Source organism: Delphinus delphis, chromosome 11, assembly GCF_949987515.2.
Source record: "Delphinus delphis chromosome 11, mDelDel1.2, whole genome shotgun sequence".
NCBI lineage: Eukaryota > Metazoa > Chordata > Mammalia > Artiodactyla > Delphinidae > Delphinus > Delphinus delphis.
This window is the reverse complement of record NC_082693.1, coordinates 95,997,891-96,016,209: the sequence shown is the minus strand read 5'-3', so window position 1 is coordinate 96,016,209 and position 18,319 is coordinate 95,997,891. Positions and strand designations below refer to the sequence as shown.

At 47.9% G+C, this 18,319-nt stretch overlaps 1 protein-coding gene across 2 annotated transcripts in view; it reads left to right on the top strand.

Moving 5' to 3' along the window:
* Nucleotides 1-2,716: 2,716 nt before the first annotated feature.
* The window catches only part of ARFGAP3 (ARF GTPase activating protein 3), a 54,621-nt gene continuing 39,018 nt past the window's right edge, over nt 2,717-18,319 (top strand). For both annotated transcript variants that reach the window (XM_060025790.1, XM_060025789.1), the window contains exons 1-3: nt 2,717-2,853; nt 9,589-9,707; nt 16,655-16,727. In XM_060025790.1, the coding sequence (XP_059881773.1) occupies nt 2,785-2,853; nt 9,589-9,707; nt 16,655-16,727 (261 nt within the window). In that variant the 5' untranslated portion in view covers nt 2,717-2,784. The remainder of the gene's footprint in view (nt 2,854-9,588; nt 9,708-16,654; nt 16,728-18,319) is intronic.

Sequence of the window (18,319 nt, the reverse complement as noted above, 5' to 3'; positions counted from 1 at the left end):
GCACTTGGCTTTCAGCAAGCTCCTGTCCGACTGGATGGACTAAATAAACTAAATGTTGTCTCACTTGGCCAGAGCCACACCAGGATATCCCCATAAGACACAGATGGCAAGGACAGTACCCAGAGGGCAACGTGGGCCTGCCTGTTGGCTGGGCCCTTCTTTCGAAGCTCTTCTGTGTTCTATTATGCTCAGAGCTGAAGCAATGAATTTCTGCCTACCCTCCTTTGAGAGCAAGAGGATTTCCTATCCTCTTCAGGATTTGGTATTACTAGATTTTGCTTCTACTCCTGGCAGCAATGGATCTTTGCTTGCAGCCTGAGGGAGAGTGAATTTCCTGCTTCTGCTTTCTAAGAGAGAAGGGAAGCGGGTGGGGTTTTGTGCCCACCCCCCAAAAGTTGGGTGCCTGCCCTACCAAGGGGTTTCTCTCTGATGTCAGAGATCTCTGTCTCCATCTTTCTCATGAAGAAAGATTTCTGATGGAGGTTTATGGAAAAGAGCTTGTGAATGAATGTAAACTCTTCTTGTTTCTGAGGCTTCTAGCTATTCCAAATTGACATGCTAGCCCATGCTTGGCCTCTAAGAATTCATTAAAATTTTAACTGATTTCCTCTTGCCCACTTGTATGGCAGCCACCTCTTTCCCCTGTGCTTTGCCAAAGGTGAAAGAGCTCTTTGTTCCAAGTGTGTTTGGAGAGGCTAGGCTCTCTTTGGAATTCAGTTTACTTGGTTGCTTTGCTCTCAGCTCTCTGATGGGCTCAAGAGAAGTTATGATTTTAAAGGTTATCCAGCCTTTTCTCATTATTATGTTAGGAGTGACGTTCTTTGCAGCTTTCTACATTCTAAGCCCATTCCACGCATACTTACTGAATGCATACTATGTGCCAGGCTTTGTTCTAGGTGCTGGGGATAGAGAGATATAGAGAGATATATAGATATATATATATATAGAGAGAGAGAGAGAGAGAGAGATGCAATACATCTGATCTCAAAAAGTTTATATTCAGCTGAGGGGAGTATTACACATTATGGCCTTAGGTGATAATAAGTTCTATGAAGAACGCTTAAGCAGATGATAGAAAAGAGAAAGATGGGTGTACAAATGGTATTTTTTTTTGGGTGTGTGTGTCCCCTTATGCCCCAACTAGTGTAGATACTGTCTACACTTCATTGCACTTTTTTTCTTCTTCTCAGGGATCTCTATACTGGAGACTGGAGTAGACAATATCCTGAATCTGATATATAACTTGGTAAGAAGATTTCAACTCCAAATAGTAAATGGGACCATCATTCCCATTCCCATCAGAAAGCACAGGACTCATAAACATGCCAGGTATTCTGTGTAGGGTCAAACCCGTACCTAGGGACACAAAGTACAGGGGTATGTGTATATATATGTATATATTTATTTATTTATTTATATAATTTTTTTTTTTTTTCCCAGTACGCGGGCCTCTCACTGCTGTGGCCTCTCCCGCTGCGGAGCACAGGCTCCGGACGCGCAGGCTCAGCGGCCATGGCTCACGGGCCCAGCCGCTCCGCGGCATGTGGGATCTCCCCGGACCGGGCCATGAACCTGTGTCCCCTGCATCAGCAGGTAGGCTCTCAACCACTGCGCCACCAGGGAAGCCCGGTATGTATATACTTTGACTCAGTACAAGGCAGAACTTTCAGTCACAGCTGAAACTTACTGTAAAAGTAACTTACTGTTCTGGAAGGTAATACATTTCCCTTCCTTGGAATAGTTCCAACCCTGCAAGCTTCCAACTTCCCTGAGGGCATCTAACCAGACAGGTTGAAAGACCACTGCCAAAGCCTTTCCCAGGGCTTCACTGGGAAGCTGCTCTCCTGTACTGCTCAGCACTGATTCCGCATCTCTCACCCCACTGCACAGAGGAGCAAACCCAGCTTTAGAGACGTGATCTGACCAAGGTCACAGAGCTGGGAAGGAGCTGGCTGGAGTGAGCTTGGAGCCAAGGTGTTGCATTTGACTCCAAAACCTGTTATCCTTCTCCTGACCCGCGGAACCTCAGGTGACACCTAGTGGCTCCACACCCACTAAGGCAAAACAGGCACCGTTCTCCAAGCGTTTAAACCCTCCAGCTAGTAATGTCAGCCGAAGGGTAGGAAAGGGCCAGCTTCTTTTCTTGTCTATATTCATCTGATTTGACTGAGCGCCTTTTGCGTCAGAAGAACTGCTGACTCTCTCACTGACATAACCCAAACTGATCCTTTTCGCCATAGGACGCCTCCCACCAGGGCTCAGGCGACTAGCGAAAATCCGGCTCCTGTACTGAGTCCTCGGGTGTGGGGAGCCGGCGGGGAGGCCCTTGCCCCGCAAGTTTCCTCCTTTGCCACTTGGAGTGACAGGTTCTGCCGCTCTCACGGGGAGGAGGTGAGAGCACCTTGGCTGAGGAAGCAGTCCGTCAGCCGAAGCGGCGGTGGCTCGACCAGCCGTGCGCGCAGGTACAAACCCAACCCGGACCGAGCTTCGCCACTTACTGCCGGGAGTGGAGGCCCGGCGGAGACCTGGAGGAAGCGCGCGAGCCTCCTGCGTAGGAACCGGGGCGGGGCCTGAGTGGGAGGAGCCAGTGGCACTGTTAAGCGAGGGCCACTGGGGAGAGTGGCGCGTGCGCTCCGGCAGTGGGCGGGGACATCGAGAGGCCCGGTCTGATCGTCACGGGCAGCCCCGCCCTTCGGCTATCGTCTACCTCCCGGAGGCGGCAACCGCTCCTACTCTGCCCTTCCCGGTTGGCGGGGCCAGCTGCGCCTCGTTTCTTTGGTGACCATGGGGGACCCCAGCAAGCAGGACATCCTGACCATCTTCAAGCGCCTCCGGTCGGTGCCCACCAACAAGGTAACGGCCGCCGGGCGTGTTCAGGCTTGCTTGGCATCCCTGCCGGACCCTGCGGGAGGCCCCTGCGGCGCCAGTGGCCGCGGCCGCGGGAGGAGGAGTCGGCCCGGCCTGTGACACGTCGCACTGTGCGGCCGCAGCGGCTGGGCCTCGCCTGGGTCCGGACTGTGCGCCGCCCCGCAGCTTCAGCAAGGGAGGGGCGGGGTAGGGGGCGCACCCCAGGGTCCGAGGCAGGGCGGGCACCTGGGAGTCCTGGGGGCGGGAGGCGAGAGCATCTGGGGGTCCCGGGGGCGGACCCTTGTGGGCTCCTAACACCGGGCCGGGGAACTTACGGGGGTCGGAGGCGGCTTTTGGTGGGGGCGGAGTGGACACGAGTTCCTGAGAGAGCGGGGGGCGAGCTCGGGGGCCCGAGGGAGGGCTAGGGGGCGTACCCGCGGCTCCTGCGACTGGGGGCGGAGACCACAGGCCACCTATGACCCAGCCGGGAAGCATGCGCCGGGCCAGAAACTCCAGCTGGTAGCGCTGGGCGCTCGGGGAAACTCGGCTCGCCACCTCCCTGCCTCCGAGCTCACCTCTGAAGCTCCTCAGGGAAGCTGTGTCCTCTGGTGGCAGCCTCAGTTTCCCTGTCTGATAAAGCTGCTAAGTGATCACTGCTAAGTGGCTTCGCGCTCTTGTCTCTTGCTAAGAAAGCCCACCACAGACCCCTTTCCCTTCCTTCCCTTTTGCCTCTCTCTTTGGAGATGGGGGTTTTCGTTTTTTTTTTATCTCCAGAGACTGTCCCTTCCCCCCACCCATGACTCTTAACAACTTTTCGCTACTGGCTGGAGATGTGGTGACACATCGGGCTAAAGTGACACCCTCTGCTGAGGATCACAGGTCAGAGTGGAACCTGGACAGTGCAAAGGGCCGTCGTGTCAGCATGGACTCTGTGTGCCATGACATGATGGCATAGAAAGAAAGTCCCAGAGTTTTACAAAACTTAGATGTCTTTGTTTTAGGTCTAGGTGGAGGGGAGCCCATGTTTTTACAGCCTAAGAGAAGTGAGCAAGGAAACAGTTTATAGGAGTTGATATCTGATGAACGTAGGAAAGTCAGGAGGGGAAAGAGTTTCCAGGAATTCTCCAGTGCCGATTTCTTTGCTATTTTCTTGACTTTCGAATTTAGGTTAATCTGTTTATAAAGAGGGGTTGATGTAAACTAGACCAGATTAGTATCTGCAGTTAGCAGTGTAGAAACTATACATTTTTTGGTCTGCTTTATCTCAGAAACCCAACATATATTCTCTTTGACTGAATTCATCAAAAGATGTCCCTTTTAAATTAGAAGTCAGTGTCTTTATACCAAGAACACTTTTGAGGGACATGTGTGGGCTTGCTTGTAAATTGTTATCCAGACCCTGGGACTTCCTGTCACCTTGGGCAGGTTACTTGACTACTTTGTACCTTATTTTCCTCATCTGAAAATGAGACATGAGCTAGATCTAATTCAGAGAGTTATTGTGAGGATTAAATGAGAAAATCCAAGAAAAGCACTTAGAGCAGTACCTGTATATACTGGTCCTCAATACATGTCAGCAATTTTTTGTTGTTATTATTATTTTAATTATGAACAACACACTTGTAGAAAATTTTATATTCTGTAGTAGGATTCATAAAAGCATCGAGCAAAAATATTTTCTGGTAGTGTTCCACAGTCTTGTGCTACATTTCTTTTTTTTTTTTCTTTTTTTGCGGTACGCGGGCCTCTCACTGTTGTGGCCTCTCCCGTTGCAGAGCACAGGCTCCGGACGCACAGGCTCAGCGGCCATGGCTCAGGGGCCCAGCCGCTCCGCGGCATGTGGGATCTTCCCGGACCGGGGCACAAACCCGTGTCTCCTGCATCAGCAGGCGGACTCTCAACCACTGCGCCACCAGGGAAGCCCTGTGCTACATTTCTTGATTAAGACTTTTTATTTGATTGTTAATAAGAAACCATTATCTAAGCAAAGATGAAAACTAGTTTTAATGATGTGGAAGAGTTAATAAGCATTTTTAAAGTGAGATGGTTAAAAAGAGCTCTAAGACACACAAGACAGGAAAGTACTTAAAGAAAAACACCTCAATTTGCTTTTAGAATGTGGTGTCCAGTTCTCCCTCTCATGTATGATGGCTCTTTACTCTGGATCAAAGGTTTTAACTCAAAGGGCCAGTTTTCTAGTTTGTGAAATCCTCCCCTGTCTCTGCTCTTCCCTTAGTGTTATATTGATTGTTTGAGTTATTCAGCAAATATTCATTCAGCAAATACCAGTTAAGCACCTGCAGCATGCCGGGCACTGCAGAGCACTGAGGATGTACTGATGGAAAAAGAGACAGGCTCCTGCCTTCAGGAAGCATACGGTCTGTCTAGTGCCTGGAGGACAGATAAAGGGCTGCCTGGCGGGGTAAGAGGCAGTGTAGTGAAGGGGTGACGAGTACACTCCGGGGCAGACTGCCCGGGGTCCAGTCTCTGTGATGCCATGTCTTAGCTATGACACTTAACTTCATGTGTCCTTAGTTTTCTCTAACACGGGGATGAAAACTGGCGCTATATACTCTGCAGGGAACTTGAAATGTGCAAAGTGAACATGCAGGGCCCTTGTTTCAAAAGTACTAAGAATTTCAAGATGAGACAGCAGAGCATTAACCACCTATGGGCGCTTCTGTGTGCGGTGTCCTGTGTGACTGCGTCGATCACACACAGGCCCGGAAGCTGGCCCAGATGGGCATAAGAACAGTACCTTCTTATAGGGTTGTTATCAAGATTCTGTTGGCCAACAGCAGTGCCTGACATGGAGCAAACACTCAATATTAGCTGTGATTTCTATAGTAATTATTCTGACCATGTAGCAAAACAAATTGTTCGTCCCAAACTACTTTTTATCACCATAAGAACTGATACTCTGCTTAGAAGACCATATCTCCACTTGCCCATCAAAACAAAATGGAGTCCCTGCTCCAGCAGAGAGCCAGACTTAGATTTCGAACTGCCCTCTGACCTCAGATCCCACGGGGCCCAGTCTCAGCTCGTGAGCTCTTCTACCACCTGTATTTGCATTTGGTGCCTGCTTTGTGCCAGGCTCAGTGCTCAGCGCTCAGCTCAGGTGAACAAGGCCCCAGCCCTCACAGAGCTGCATTCTGCAATTCCTCATCTGTTTTTTTTTTTTTCAGGAGAAAGAAGGATTATTTATTTATTTTTGGCTGCCTTGGGTCTTCCTGTGCCGCGTGCAGGTTTTCTCTAGTTGTGGCGAGTGGTGCATGGGCTTCCCATTGCGGTGGCTTCTCTTGTTGCAGAGCACGGGCTCTAGGCACACGGGCTTCAGTAGTTGTGGCACGTGGGCTCAGTAGTTGCGGCTCGCGGGCTCTAGCATGCAGGCTCAGTAGCTGTGGCGCACGGGCTTAGTTGCTCCGCGGCAATGTGGGATCTTCCCGGACCAGGGCTCGAACCCGTGTCTCCTGCATTGTGGAATGGATTCTTAACCACTGCACCACCAGGGGAGTCCAGAAATGGATTTATTTAGAGAGATACATATTCTGTAGGCTGAACATGGTCTGTCTCAAAAGGCGAGAACGGCCTTGGGAGAAACATACTCCAGACAAGAGTGCGGGCCGTCTCGGAAGGCGAGAGGCCTGCAATTCCTCATCTTAGTTGGTGGGTCAGGAGGATTCTGAGGCCACTTGTTAGAAGCCCCGCTGCTGTCTTTTCGTAACCAGCCTTGCGACCACCTTGGGAGTGATTCTCAGACTTGCCTGCTCTGGGCTGTGTGCGCCCAACCTCTGGGTCGTGTCCCTGCACAGGGCCATTTCCTGCACAGGCTTTTGCCCCTTCTGCCCTTTTAGACTCTATTCTTGACATCCCACATGCCACTTGGGCCCTGTCTAGAAAACTTTTTGCATCCTGTCCTTGCTTACTAAGGTTCAACATTATAACTAGTTGTCTTGCCCGCTGGGACTGCTAGACTGGGCTCCACGCGGGCTGACTCTTCCCAGGCCACTTTTGTACGTGCACTCTGTGTGTGTCGGGGGCGTACTGATAGTGACAGCTGTTAGCTAAGTGAGTGAGGGATCACAGTGTCCTCTTGCAGAGGGGCGGCACCTTTGGCAGAGTCAGGCCCACTGTTTGGCATCCCAGGGGTGGGCATTCCTTACTCTCATGGCTGTTACCACAGGGCATCTTCATTTCCGTGCCCTTTACTCCCACTTCAGTGGCCTGTCCGGGGCGGGGGTAGGGGGAGATGGGGAGACTCAGCAAGCGTTCGTGGAGTCAGTGCCGCCATCCACTTCTTAATACCTCAGCCTCTGCCACAGTGCCTGGCACGTAGCAGGCAGTCAGTAAACACTGGAGTGAATGCCTGGTGCCTCTCGTGTCAACTGTCAGCCCTCTAATCCTGCCTGCTTATTGTGAACCTGTCACCATGAGGGGCTTTGGAAAATCCACGCGTGTTTTCACGCTTGTATTGCCCTCAAAAGGCCAGAAGCGAGCTTGCTTTCCTTTTTTTTTTTTGGCCACACTGCATGGTATGTGGGATCTTAGTTCCCTGACCAGGATTTGAACCGCTCCCCCCTGCATTGGAAGCGTGGTGCCTTAACCACTGGACTGCCAGGGAAGTCCCCAGATCTTTCTTGATGGTTCTAGTTGAGACAACCTTCACATAGGTGGCTCTGCCTATAAAGCATACCTAAAAGATGGGGGCTTTTAAAAAACCTCCTATTCGTGGAATTTTTTTTTTTGCAATATGCGGGCCTCTCACTGTTGTGGCCTCTCCCACTGCGGAGCACAGGCTCCGGACACGCAGGCTCAGCGGCCATGGCTCACGGGCCCAGCCGCTCCGCGGCATGTGGGATCCTCCCGGACTGGGGCACGAACCCGCATCCCCTGCGTTGGCAGGCGGACTCTCAACCACTGCGCCACCAGGGAAACATATTCGTGGAATTTTTACCACTCTGTTGTGCTGATGTTAATTAATTACAAATATTAATTCCGTGACAAGCACTGTGTATTTTAAAGTACTTTTGTGTCCTGTTATCAGATGAAGAATGTTTGACTTCAGTGTTGAGGGGGCTGGTGCTAATTTTTGAGCTGGTAATAAGTTTTATACGTTGTTCATTTGACTAACATGTATTTCCTGAATGCTTTGTATGGGTAGATCACTATTTTTCAGGCTCTGTGGGAGATGAAAAAACACACAGAAAACATTTATTGAGCGTTAGCCACGTCCGAGCTCTGTGCAGATGCAGGCGGAAGGCAAGGTGAGGGAAGGGCCCCCAACGCTGCAGGAGCTCCGAGCTGTGCAGGAGGGGGCCCACTCCTTGGACGTGAGCTGTGTGTCTGAGTAATAACAGTGACCTGGACAGAGTGGAAGGGGCAGAGGTCATGAAGGACACGGCATTTCACGCAGGAACAGCTCTCTCTATTAGCATCTATTGTGGAGCTCAGCATCTTAAAACAACAAACACAAGTTGTCTCACACAGGTTCTGAGGGCCAGGAATCTGGGGGTGGCTCAGTTAGCTAAAATATAGTTTTATTTTTTCTGGAAAACAATTCAAAACAAGTCTATTATTTGTGGAATTTTTAACTGTCCTGTTGTCCTGGCTCTAATTACTCATAAGTATTCATTTCCACAACAAGCACTGTGTATTCTAAAGTACGTTTGTGCTCCTGTTATCAGGTGAGGAATGTTGACTTTAGTCAGTGCTGAGGAAGGAAGGCTCAGGGCTTCTCAGGAGGCTGGGGCCCCCACTCCAAGCTCACTCACGTGGTGGTCAGCCGGCCTCCGCTCCTCACTGGCTGTTGGACTAAAGGCCTCAGTTCCTCTCCACGTGGCTCTCCCCACTGGGCGACCCAGTGTCCTCAAGACATGGCACCTGGCGTCTCCCAGAGCCAGTGATCTGGGGGGAGAGCAAGAGAGAGAAAGGAAGCCCCAGGGTCTTTTATGACCTCACCCCGGAAGGGACGCGCCAGCACTTCTGCCATATCATTGGTCACACGGGCCTCCTGGGCAAATCGAGGGTGGGGATTACATGAGGGGGTCAGTACCTGGAGGGCAGGATCCAGGGGAGCATCCAGGGGGCTCTCTTCCTCTGGCTGGGGAGAGGAGAAATGTGCACAGACGCCTGACATTTGGTAGAGCCACTGCCCAGGGGACAGTAAGGCCTTGGGCCTTTCCTGCAGGGGACATCGCTGTCTAGCGTTCATGCATGTGAGTGGCAGGAACCCTGTCGATGCTTCATGCATGAGTCATGTTTGAGGCAATAAACACATCTAAGTTCTCTTCACTACGCATACTACGTACTGTTGTAATAGATATACAAAAATATATAACATATAATTAATGCATTATATTAATAGTCTATTGATATATAATTATATAATACAGTAACATTATAATAATAAAAGAAATAGAAATTTGAGGTTTAAAAAAAAATCTAGGTGAGATATTTTTCTAATAACCAGTTTGTTTATCTATTATTCTTTTTTTTTTTTTTTTTTTGCCGTACTGTGCAGCTTGTGGGATCTTAGTTCCCCCACCAGGGATTGAACCTGGGCTCTGGCAGTGAAAATGCTGAGTCCTAACCACTGGACTGCCAGGGAATTCCCTCTAATAATCAGTTTGAATTGTAAAGATTAAGCAGCTTTGAAGCCACATCCTGTACTGTCCTATAGGGTGGCTCATTTGGCTGATAAGAATCGATGAATAACTGAATTTTGAAATTTTCTTTCAGGTGTGTTTTGACTGCGGTGCCAAGAATCCCAGCTGGGCCAGCATCACTTATGGGGTGTTCCTGTGCATCGACTGCTCGGGGTCACACCGGTCGCTTGGTGTCCACCTGAGTTTTATTCGGTAAGGGGAACTTTCCTCACTGGGGGTGGGAGTGATTACCTCGTTACGTGGTTCTCTCTCCCCTTTTCCTTTATGTTTGCTTTGACGTCAAGTAAAATGAGAGGTTGATTATGAGTCATGGAGATTTAAATCTTGTGTAATTGAGTAAACTCGGAAAATGAATTATTTTCTACTTGGTGGCTGTGCTGTAGAGCTTGGTGTGAGAGGAAGCAGTGTTGAAGCCACAGTCAGAACAGAAGCCTTGAGGCAGCATCTCCTTTTCCTTTCTTGTCTCTGATAATTAGCAGCACATAGGAGTCTTGCTCTGACGCCTCCTGGGGGAAGGGGTCTCTGTTGCTCCTCCAGGTGGACAGTCACTGCAGGTGGCGGGAGACCCTCGTCAGATCAGGGCTGCGCCCCCAGCAAAATCCGGCAGCTCAGCCTCCAACGACACTTATAGCAGAGCCCGAGGGAATGATTTTTGCATGAATTTCAGTGGCAGTTTCAAATGTTTGCAATGTGAAAGACGTGGGCTGCCTGGACCCCTCTGGCTAGTCCCTATCTCTGCTCTGACCTCTTGGTAGTAGCCTTTCTGGGGCCCTTGTGGCCATCAGAGAAAGATGCCCCCTCTGGACACAGTCCCACAGTCCAGTAGGAGGCTGGAAGTACAGGGGCACCTCTGAGCAGTCGTGGCTCAGATCTCTGTACGGCTGGCCTCCCCAGGTCAGCTCACCTGTTTCCCTGCCAGTTCTTTTTCCAGGGAAGGAGCCAGCTAGGCAGGCAGGCTGTTTGAAATCATGGCAAGCAGTTTTATTTTATATTATGACTTAAGGAATACTGATACTACAGTGTGATTACCATAAAGAGCATTTGTTCCTGTAGGGTAAAATCTATGATAATTTGTAACGAGATATTTTGTATCCTGGCGCAAAAACTATACAGTAATAATAACAACATAACTTTCTTTTTTTTTAAACATATTTTTGGCTGCATTGGGTCTTCGTTGCGGCGCGCGGGCTTCTCGTTGCAGTGGCTTGTCTTGTTGTGGAGCACGGGCTCTAGGTGCACAGGCTCAGTAGTTGTGGCGCACAGGTTTAGTTGCTCCGCGGCATGTGGGATCTTCCTGGACCAGGGCTCGAACCCGTGTCCCCTGCATTGGCAGGCAGATTCTTAACCACTGTGCCACCAGGGAAGTCCCCATAACTTTCTTTTTAATGGATTAACTGAAGAAAACTTTATGTACTTGAGTTCTTTTTTTCAGAAATCAGTTTATCAAAGCAAAATGGGCTAAATGTTATTATAGCCATAGAACTCCATAGGTCATGATTTAGAAAAGGGAATTCTCTTGGGTGTTCTTACTACTTCCAGAATATCTGTCAGTTTCCTGTCTTCTTTTCTTTTTTCTTAGATGCTGGACCCAGGATATTTTTAATACACTCTCCTGACCTTGTCTCTTTTTGAAATGTGGAGGGATTTGGTTGCCAGGGCAAGTTTATTCTTCATGTACTTTTTCCCCCAGGTCAGTTGTCCCCAGTTAGCACGTGGTGACCCACTCTGTCCAGAGGTCGCGATGCCTAGACTGAGGCGATGCGTAGTGTGTTGTCTTCCTTTCTCTCTCACTGTGCTCTTTCCCTCTTCCTCTCTGCGAGGTCCCACCCATCAGAACCTGGCCCTCCCTTTTCCTCACCACTACAGCACAACACCAGCTTAAACCGGTCCAGGAAATCAGGTGGTTTTCTGACGTGTTCCCCAGCTGAGGGAAGGGCTGGCTGCCTGAAAGCCTGATGAGGCTGGACAGCAGGGCCTGTTTGGGATGTTGCAGGTTTAATCACTACCCTTTTAAAAGTTAGATAAATATAACTGTATGAATCATGATGCTTATAAATGATTCAAGAACAACTGTTTAAAAAAAAAATCACTGTACATATAACCCAAGGGCAACAGTCTAGGATTTGGGCAGGAGAAAGTCAAGGATGATGAGGGTGCTAAGGATTTTCTTTTCATGAGGCGGAGGGCTGCTCTTTAAACATTTTTTATTGATTAAAAAATTTACAGGGCTTCCCTGGTGGCGCAGTGGTTGAGAGTCCGCCTGCCGATGCAGGGGACACGGGTTCGTGCCCCGGTCCGGGAGGATCCCACGTGCCGCGGAGCGGCTGGGCCCGTGAGCCATGGCCGCTGAGCCTGCGCGTCCAGAGCCTGTGCTCCGCAACGGGAGAGGCCCCAGCAGTGAGAGGCCCGCGTACCGCAAAAAAAAAAATTTACAAACATTAGTTCACTGGGGAAAAAAATCCAAACAGTCCCAGAGTATATAAAGTAGGAAGTGAAAGTCCCTGCTCTAGAACCCCCTTCCCCTCTCCTTCCTCTCCCCGTGCTAGCTGGCTGCACACACACGTGCACACACACACACACACAAACACACACAGAGTCCCATTTCCCAGGCATGAACATATTAACAGTTTGGCATGGGTGGAATGTTTATTTAAAAGGAGGTTTTGTGATTTTTTAGTTTTTTTTAAATTAATTTATTTATTTTTGGCTGCGTTGGGTCTTCGTTGCTGCACGCGGTCTTTCTCTAGTTGCGGTGAACGGGGGCCGCTCTTCATTGCGGTGGGTGGGCTTCTCATTGCGGTGGCTTCTCTTGTTGCAGAACATGGGCTCTACGCGCGTGGGCTTCAGTAGTTGTGGCACACGGGCTCAGTAGTTGTGGCACAGGGGCTTAGTTGCTCCGCGGCATGTGGGATCTTCCCGGACCAGGGCTTGAACCCGTGTCCTCTGCATTGGCAGGTGGACTCTCAACCACTGCTCCACCAGGGAAGTCCGGAGGTTTTGTTTTGTTTTGTTTTTAAGTAGAATTTCAAGTCAACGAGTTTACAAAGGGAAAAAAATTTTTAGACTACGGCTTTTGCCAAGCAAAAAGGAAAAGACAGGTTAGGCATCTGCGGAAATGGCAAACTGCGCTGGGAACTGACTGCAGAGTGGACCTGATGGTCTGGCCTCTTCCCACCCTCCAGGCCTCGGAGCTCTTCGCCCAGTGCCTGTGACGCTGAGTGTCCCAGTGCTCCTCTCTCTGGCTCTGTTTATTCTCAAGTTCACCATTAAGTATGTCATGGGATGTGACAAGTGCAGGGGGTCTCACCCTTGTCACTGTTGGTGGGCTGGGGGTACAAATACAACATAAATAAGAAGATAAACTATAAAGAACATTGATAGAAACAGAGCATGGTGTCTACTTCTGGTTGGAAAATTAGGCAAAGTGTAAAGGAGGAGGTCACATTTGCAGTGAACTTCGAAGGTCTGGTGAGATTTTGATAACGGAGACAAGGTAGGGAAAAAGGAGGGCCGCACTCAGACTTTACGAGAAGATATAGAGGTGGGAAAAAGTGAACTGTTTAGTAGCTAGTTTTTATATGCATAGGAAAATGAGGAGAAATAAGATTCAAAGGGGAAGATCTGCGTGGCCTTGGGAGGGCCAGTCTGGGAGCTTAAACTTTATAGTCCTGAGGCCCTTGGGGGGGTACACGTGGGAAGGGAAGGCTGACGTGAGCCTGGGTGCAGTAGGCACCCCAGAGATTCACAAGGCAGTGCTAGGTGGGTGGTAGGTGTGAGGATGCTGCAGCTTGGCTGCTGGGGGTCTGAATCCCGTTGCCATCCCTAGCTGTTGGTAAGGTGAGCATGTTCCTTACCTCTCTGTGTCTCAGTTTCCTTCCCTTAAAAGTGGAGATGAGAAGGCTTATACTCATCTTAGGGCTTTGGGAGGAGTGAGCAAATGAACTCACATGAATCCTGGCACGTGGCCAGACCCCAGCTTGTTATTTTCGTTTTGTAATTTTTTAATAAATTTATTTATTTTATTTATTTATTTTAAATAAATACCAGTGCTCCCTGGCAACAGTGAGAAGCCCGCGTACCACAAAAAAAAAAAAAAAACCAACTAAAATTAGAATTAACATATGACCCAACAATCCAACTGCTGGGCATATACCCAGAGAAAACCATAATTCAGAAAGACACATGGGGACTTCCCTGGTGGCATATGGTTAAGAATCCGCCTGCCAATGCAGGGGACACAGGTTCGAGCCTTGGTCCAGGAAGATCCCACATGCTGCAGAGCAACTGAGCCCGTGCACCACAACTACTGAGCCTGTGAGCCACAACTACTGAGCCCGTGTGCCACAGCTACTGAAGCCCATGTGCCTAGAGCCTGTGCTCCGCAACAAGAGAAGCCACTGCAATGAGAAGCCCACGCACCACAACAAAGGGTAGCCCCCGCTCGCTGCAACTAAAGAAAGCCCGAGCACAGCAACAAAGACCCAACACAGCCAAAAAAAAAAGGCACATGCACCCTAATGTTCACTGCCGCACTATTTACAATAGCCAGGACATGGAAGCAACCTAAATGTCCATCAACAGAGGAATGGATAAAGAAGATGTGGTACATATATACAATGGAATATTACTTAGCCATAAAAAGGAATGAAATTGTGTCATTTGTAGAGACATAAATGGACCTAGAGACTGATACAGAGTGAAATAAGTCAGAAAGAGAAAAACAAATATCGTATATTAACACATATATGTGGAATCTAGGAAAATGGTATAGATGATCTTATTTGCAAAGCAGAAATAGAGACACAGACATAGAGAACAAACGTATGGACACCAAGGGGGGAAAGGGGGTGGTGGGATGAATTGGGAGATTGGGATTGACATATATAAACTATTGATACTATGTATAAAATAGATAACTAATGAGAACCTACTGTATAACTCAGGGAACTCTACTCAATGCTCTGTGGTGACCTAAATGGAAAGGAAATCCAAAAAAAGAGGGGAGGGACTTCCCTGGTGGCTCAGTGGTTTAGAACCTGCCTGCCAATGCAGGGGACACGGGTTCGGTCTCCGGTCCGGGAAGATCCCACATTCCACGGAGCAAGTAAGCCCGTGTGCCACAACTACTGAGCCCACGTACCACAACTACTGAAGCCTGCGTGCCTAGAGCCCGTGCTCCGCAACAAGAGAAGCCATGGCAATGAGAAGCCCATGCACTGCAATGAAGAGTAGCCCTGCTCGCCACAACTAGAGAAAGCCCCCACGCAGCAACGAAGACCCAACGCAGTCAAAAATAAATAAATAAATAAAATAAATTTTTTAAAAAAGGGGATATATGTATACGAATAGCTGATTCACTTTACTGTACAGTAGGAACTAACACAGCATTGTAATAAACTATATTCCAGTAAAAATTAGTTTAAAAAATGTTGTAAGGCAGATTAGCAAATTTGAGTACGTATATCCTCAATTTTAGGACTTTTAAAAATGTTGGGGCTTCCCTGGTGGTAGGGGCTTCCCTGGTGGCGCAGTGGTTGAGAGTCTGCCTGCCGATGCTGGGGACGTGGGTTCATTCCCTGGTCCGGGAGGATCCCACATGCCGCGGAGCGGCTGGGCCCGTGAGCCATGGCTGCTGGGCCTGCGCGTCTGGAGCCTGTGCTCCGCAACAGGAGAGGCCACAACAGTGAGAGGCCCGCGTACCGCAAAAAAAATAAAAATAAAAATAAAAGTTTAAAGTCAGCCCACATTCAGGTACCTATTATGTTCCTGTGCTAGGAGTTGAGAGAAAAATGTGGGACACTCCTGTCCTCTGGAACTTGCCGGTTATAACAGTGTGACAGCGTCACCACGATGATGGTAATGATGGTGGTGATGAGAATTTTAGCCATGTGGTGTTTACCATGAGCCAGGCACCTTTCAGATATTAGCTTTTTTAATTTCTATGAGAGCAAAATGGATAATACTGTAATTATCCCTACTTTACAGATGAGGAAAGTAAGGTGCAGAGAGGTTAAGTAATTTCTCCAAGGCCGTACAACTCATAATGGCAGAGTTGAGATTTGCACTTTCAGGCTGCCTCCAGAGACTGTGCTGTTAGCTGCCACCCTGTGACCAAGGAGGGTGGGGATGGCACCTAACTCAACTTGAAAATGTGGTGACTAAGCAAGATCTTTCAGGGAAAGGATTTCAGAGCAAGCTATATAACTTAGTCACCTTGCTTGGTAATCAAATTCTAAAAAGAGATTTTTCTTTTTTTTTTTTTTTTGCGGTATGCGGTCCTCTCGCTGCTGTGGCCTCTCCCGTTGCGGAGCACAGGCTCCGGACACGCAGGCTCAGCGGCCATGGCCCACAGGTCCAGCCGCCCCGCGGCATGTGGGATCCCCCTGGACCGGGGCACGAACCCGTGTCCCCTGCATCGGCAGGTGGACTCTCAACCACTGCGCCACCAGGGAAGCCCAACCTATACCCATTTTAAAATGTCCACATTCCTTTCCAGTTAGTGTGGGACAAGCTAGTGTTGAATATGGGTTAGCCTTGCCTTTTGCTCATGTCTGTGGATTCAGTAGAAAGATTTCTAATATTGTCGCGCAGTCATATCTTGCTTTACGGTGATCACTTGGTGAATTACTTTTGTTAGGGACTACAATTATTGCCTTTTTCTTGCTCTGATTTGATCTTAGGTTATAGGTAAGTAGGGCATAAGGTGTCGGTGGGGGATAGGAGGCACTTGCAGTTTTCACTTAAGCAGCACTAAAACCTGAGTTTCCTCCGCTCCCTGGTGGTGGTGATGTTGAGTGACCTTGAGACTCCCTTCTACTTGATGGTAAGACTGTGAGCACCCTCCAGGCTCCTGTTAGGGGTCACACTGGACAAATCGATAGCCAACCTGAAAAAAATCCAAACAGTACATCTATTTTTTGGAGCCTTGGCTTCTAGGAAGGGTGAGAGGGGCCAGGAGTGGCTTGTGCCAACTATTGTGCACCCTGGAGTCCTAGCACCCTGGAAGCCTGTGTCACCGTTAACACAAACTTAGAATTCTTCAGGATCCGGAAGATCGAGGAAAGCTTATCCTCAGAAGTTTAGTGGCTTGATTATGGGGAAGAACAGTATTAACATTTAAGAATATTTTTTCCATTTAGATCTACAGAGTTGGATTCTAACTGGTCTTGGTTTCAATTGCGATGCATGCAAGTTGGAGGAAATGCTACTGCAGTAAGTTCATTTCAGACTTGTTGTTTTCTTCTTGTATAAATATGTGTTGCACTAGTGAAGAAGTTTAACGTTTCCATGTAAGAGTTTGGGAGGCCCTGTCGGACCTCGGGAAGACATGGGCTTAGGAGCTGGACGACCCAGCTCGCTTGTTTATCCAGAAATCTATTCAAAACCTAATAAACACGAAGCTCTGGGCTAGGATACAGTGATGAACAAGACAGATGAGACCCCGCCCTTACAGGCAGAGACAGAGAGCAAGTAAAGCAGTAAATAAGCAAAGTAAAAGGTGGTGGTAAGTGATTTGAAGAAAATTAAACCAGGAAGTGATGGCATAGAGGAATTGGGAGACTTCTTTGTGATAATACAGTTCTTTAGTATCTGAGGGTGACTTTTGTACTCAGATGGAATGCTTCTAGCTTCTTTTACCTGAATTTTATTTAATTTATTAAATCTACAGATTAAAGAACCTGTTTTCCAAATCTTCAATTACAGTTTATAAATATCATGTATCAATTTATAAACTTAGTAATTTCTGTGTAAAAAATAACTTTTTAAGTGTTCAATTAATTTATAATTTTAAAAGAGCAAATTTCCTTAACCCCATTGACAAACCTAGTTAAGGATCCTCACACATTTTAAACTTCATTTACAAATTCAGTATATCTGATTTCTAGAACGCTAAACTGTCAGCCTTATAAATCTAGCCAGCAAAATCATCCTTTATATAAAATACCATCGTGTTTTTATGCCAAAATGATATAGGTTGAGTAAATAGAATTCCCTTAGACGTACCATTAAACATTCAAAGTATTGGAAATCAAATTTGTCTACATTTCAAATAAAAATTATGTCTAGCATCAATTAAATATTTAAAATTAAAACAGTAAATCTAAAATAGTAGTCTTCAAAATACCCAGACTCCCCTGGACCAGCGTATCTCAGCGTTTTTTCATTATTGTTCCTTAAGCAGGAAAATTGAATTAATAGATGAACTTATTTTAAATCTAAGTTGGATTTAGTTTTCCCTAGTGAGAGAAATTAAATACTAAGGAATATGATTTTGTCAGGTAAGGGTGATCTTTGGAAGGCTACAAACCATTGTAATAACTAAGATTTTTTTTTTTCCCGCTTTCCAGGAAACCATTTTTGCCCCTGTTGAGAATGCGTGCCTTAAGTATTTCAAGCATGTTATTAGAAACCCATACCCATTTTCATTATGTCCACAAACTTGTTCCTCAACTTAATACTGTGGGCTTGATAGTATCTGTCCTTGTTAGTTTTATAAAACTAAAACTAAAACTAAACCCTCCTAGGCTGCAGAGTCCCCCACCAACTCCAGAGAGCGGCTTCCTCGTCTCAGCCAGTGGAGATGGGGCGGATGGGGTGAGGCAGGTCAGTCAGTGGTCCTTCAGCTCAAGCAGTGGGATTGAAACCATCCTGCCTGGGTTTGAGTGCCAGCTCTGCCCCTCGCTTGTCTGTGTGACGTTGAGCAAGTTGTTGAAACTCTCTGCTTCAGTTTCCCTGAGAGTCTGGCCACGAGGATTTGACAGGATGGTGCCCACAAAGGACCAGACAAGACCTAGTACATGTGG